General features: G+C 38.8%; 1 protein-coding gene across 1 annotated transcript; it reads right to left on the bottom strand.

Moving 5' to 3' along the window:
- Positions 1-2,808: 2,808 nt before the first annotated feature.
- Positions 2,809-3,771, bottom strand: LOC141167448 (olfactory receptor 5P52-like). Its single transcript, XM_073654850.1, has one exon. The coding sequence runs from the start codon at positions 3,769-3,771 to the stop codon at positions 2,809-2,811; it is 963 nt and encodes a 320-aa protein (XP_073510951.1).
- Positions 3,772-4,538: the final 767 nt, after the last annotated feature.

Below are 4,538 nucleotides of genomic sequence, written 5' to 3'. Positions count from 1 at the left end.
TTATGGCAAGAAGAAAGTAGCTAAGTAAAGAAAAACGAGTGGCCATCATTACTTTAAGAAATGAAGGTCAGTCAGTGCGAAAAGTGTCTCCAAGTGCAGTTGCAAAAGCCATCAAGCGCTACAAAGAAACTGGCTCACATGAGGACCGCCCCAGGAAAGGAAGACCAAGAGTCACCTCTGCTTCTGAGAATAAGTTCATCCGAGTCACCAGCCTCAGAAATCACAGGTTAACAGCAGCTCATATTAGAGACCAGGTGAATGCCACACAGAGTTCTTGCAGCAGACACATCTCTTCAACTTTGTGCAGCAGGTCTTCATGGTCAAATAGCTGCTAGGAAACCACTGCTAAGGACAGGCAACAAGCAGAAGAGACATGTTTTGGGCTAAAGCACACAAGGAATGGACATTAGACCAGTGGAAATCTGTGCTTTGGTCTGATGAGTCCAAATTTGAGATCTTTGGTTCCAACCACCGTGTCTTTGTGCCACGCAGAAAAGGTGAACGGATGGACTCTACATGCCTGGTTCCCACTGTGAAGCATGGAGGAGGAGGTGTGATGGTGTGTGGGTGCTTTGCTGGTGACACTGTTGGGGATTTATTCAAAATTGAAGGCATACTGAACCAGCATGGCTACCACAGCATCTTGCAGTGGCATGCTATTCCATCCGGTTTGCGTTTAGTTGGACCATCATTTATTTTTCAACAGGACATGACCACTAACACACCTTCAGGCTGTGTAAGGGCTATTTGACCAAGATGGAGAGTGAAGGGGTTCTACGCCAGATGACCTGGCCTCCACAGTCACCAGACCTGAACACAATCGAGATGGTTTGGGGTGAGCTGGACTGCAGAGTGAAGGCAAAAGGGCCAACAAGTGCTAAGCATCTCTGGGAACTCCTTCAAGATTGAAGGAAGACCATTTCCGATTACTACCTCATGAAGCTCATCAAGAGAATGCCAAGAGTGTGCAAAGCAGTCATCAAAGCAAAAGGTGGCTACTTTGAAGAACCTAGAATATAAGACACATTTTCAGTTGTTTCACACTTTTTTGTTAAGTATATAATTCCACATGTGTTAATTCATAGTTTTGATGCCTTCAGTGTGAATGTACAATTTTCATATTCAAGAAAATACAGAAAAATCTTTAAATGAGAAGGTTTATCCCAACTTTTGGTCTGTACAGTATATATATATATATATATTTTTTTTTTTCAACAACACAAAGTAGCCAGTATTTGTGAAATACATATATATGCAGTATATATATAAAATTATTCACACCCCGGTTAAAATTACAGTTTTTTTTATGTGTACAAAAATCATAGCAAGAAGAATCATTTCAGAACGTGTTCCACCTTTAATGTTACCGATATCTGTACAAATCCATTGTGAAACAAATTGAAATTATTTCCAGAGGGGGAAAAAAAGACAAAACTAAAATAATGTGGTTGCATAAGTGTGAACACCCTCTTATAATTGGAGATATGGTTGCATTCAGAATTAGCTAATCATATTGAATTTCATGTTAGATAGTAGCCATTGCAGGACCGCCATCATTTAAAGTGATTCTAAAATACCTCATATAAAAATTCGCTCTCTTGTAGGATTTCATCATCTTTTCATAGCTGAATCTTATAGCAAAACCAAAGTTTGTAAACAGCTTACAACACAGCAAAGGGATATCATTATTTAAAGTTATCAGTCAGGAGAAGGGTGCAAAAAAATTCCAAAACATTAAATATTCCATGAATCACTGTAAAGATGGTTATTAAAAGTTGCTTAAATTTGACACTGTAGTAATTTTACTCAGGGAGACAAACAAAGGGGGAAAACTTAGCTTGAGCAGACACCAGAGAGGAAGCTAGCCAACTGCTATAGCTCCAAGCCTTCACAAGGGAAAAATGAGAATATCACTGGTGACTCCCTGAAGCAGACTGACATTTTATAAACACCCAGACCAGATTGTGTCAATCAGAGCAGGACGAAGGTTGCCGCTGGGTCCAAAAGTCAGAAGCAATAAGAAAGCATCTGCAATGCCAAACGCAGTGATCTTCTGCAGACAGATCCAGAGCGACTGTCTATTACATCTGACACACCCGTGACAGTTAGGTATGGTTGCAAAATAGAGGCCTTTTCTTGCAAAGAAAAATATCCATGCAGGCTATGTTTTGCCAAAACCTACCTGCATTGTGTCAAAAGCAAGTAGGAAAATGTGCTATGGTCTGATGTGATCAAGATTGAACTTTTTGGCCATAATCAAAAGATATTTCACCAGGTCTTTACTGTACCTCTGATGGGCTTGAGAATCTTCTGGGGTTTCCACAAGTTGAACCTAGTTACCTTAGTTAATGTCTCTTAGAAACTGGACAACATCCATATAAAAGAGATTGTGCTGTATGTAACGTAAGAGAGGTCCAACTTATCCCATTTATCCTTGACAAGTCACTAACCCAGGGGTTGATGGAATAAGCAAGATATGAACCTAACTGTAAAGCTGCTCACCTTCTTTGTCAGTGTATGGCAAACAAAATCACTCACAAAAGAAGACAGCAACAAGGACCCTTATGCCTAGACGAAATAAAACTTTGTGCTGATGATGGTTTTGCAAATAATGTGAGGATGGGGCAGGACTGGACTATCATGCAAGTATATCTGGGCTTCATTAATGTACCATTTCCTTCACATACATGCACTTAATATTATGAATGGCTTAAATTGTTGTAATTTCAGACAGATTAAAGATATATATTTACAGCTGTTGGCCAGGTAGCTCAAAGCAGATTTTGTGTTTCAGCCCATGATGTTTTCTTATTGTAAATTCACAGTTACATTGAAATTACCTCTCTTATAAATTAATAACTTTCCAATAATGACTCTTATCTCTCGATTTCTCAAGCAATATATTACAGGGTTAAACAATGGAGTTACCACGATGTATAAAAAGGAGATAAGTTTGTTGACAGTCAAAGTGTGTCCATTCGGTGGAACCATGTATATTGTGACCAACGTCCCAAAGTATAAGGTGACAACAGTGAGGTGGGAGCTGCAGGTGGAGAAGGTTTTCTTTTTACCTTTTGTAGAGGAAATTCTAAAGATTGTGATAAAGACATGAATGTAACTGATGATAACCAAGACAAAGGGAATAATTATTGTAGGAAAGGCACCGATCAAGATCTCCAATTGCAAGGCATAGTTGTAAGAGCAAGAAAGCTTAACAAAAGGAACAAGATCACAGAAAAAATGATCAATTACATTCGGTCCACAGAAATAAAGTTGACAAAGAAAACTAAGAGTGACTTGGGTCAGAATGAACCCAAAAACCCAGCAATAAATGACCAACAGATGCTGAAGTCTCATATTCATGATGGTGTTATAACGAAGAGGGTTACAAATCGCCAAGTACCGGTCATAAGCCATGACCGTGAGGAGGTGACATTCTGATTTCCCTATGGCACAGTATAAGTAAGTCTGAGTGATACATCCTATAATGGAGATGGTGGCTCCTTCCAGCCATATAACGCGCAGCATGTTAGGAACTATAACTGTCAAGAACACAGACTCAATGATTGACAGTTGCTGGAGGAAGAAGTACATGGGAGAATGGAGCTGGGACTTGATGGACACTAACACAACAATGGCAATGTTTATCACAAGAGTCATAATGTAGATAACCAGAATTATATAAAATAAAACAGCTGTATTGGAGCCTTTAATTTCAGGGAATCCCAAAAGTAAGAATTCGGAGACAGTTGTGTGATTCTCTCTAATCATATTGAAGTGAGCTTCTTAAAACTGAAGGATATTAGAGTCATGAACAATTAAGAAGAGCTACCCTTGTGTATTTCCAACTCTTGATTGGAAGACTTATATTGGCTCCTGGGTCTGCCATGTAGGCTTGAAAGCAATTTCCATTACATTTAGTGTTAATAGACTCACCAAAGATAAGTATCATTTTCTTTAAATCAGATCAGAGAAAGCAGAAGAGGTCAGAAGATCAACAGATTCAACTGATCAAAGAGTCTCACTAAAAAGACTTGTTAGCAATGGTAAGTCTGCTTGTGCAGCTACAGGTTCAGAGCGCAGTGGTCAACAATCTATCATCAGTGTGTGTATACAATACGACAATACTTTGTAGCTGCTCTGACCACAGATGGTGGAGTCGGGATAGTCTGAAGGTGTTTGTTAGTTATTTAAGTTATCAAAAGATTTTCAAGAGTAAAGTGTTTCATTTTATTAGGAAGAATGAACTTTGTGATTTTCCTGGGAAAGTAACTGTTTTTCTACTTTTCTTCTGAAGTCACAGGACTCCTTCTCGTTTTGATCGGATTCTGCTTAATTATGTCTAAGGCCAGAGATCTGGGGTGATCACAAGGTCTGGTAACAGTATTAAGATATCCATGGAAACATGGGTTTGTTGTAAAGCGCTAAAGTTTGAAGAACATTGTTAGCAAGAGAAAGGAAAACTGAAAAGCAAAATAAAAGAGCATGAAATTGTAATAAATGCAATCACGTGATAGAAAACATAAAGCAAAATATCG

This window comes from Phyllobates terribilis, unplaced genomic scaffold (assembly GCF_046119375.1).
Source record: "Phyllobates terribilis strain yellow unplaced genomic scaffold, ASM4611937v1 Scaffold_11__3_contigs__length_659146591, whole genome shotgun sequence".
Classification (NCBI taxonomy): domain Eukaryota; kingdom Metazoa; phylum Chordata; class Amphibia; order Anura; family Dendrobatidae; genus Phyllobates; species Phyllobates terribilis.
This window is presented reverse-complemented; position numbering and strand designations above follow the sequence as displayed.

Excerpts from the sequence above, each read along its gene's own strand:
- LOC141167448 (XM_073654850.1), bottom strand. The coding sequence starts at position 3,771 with ATGATTAGAGAGAATCACACAACTGTCTCCGAATTCTTACTTTTGGGA.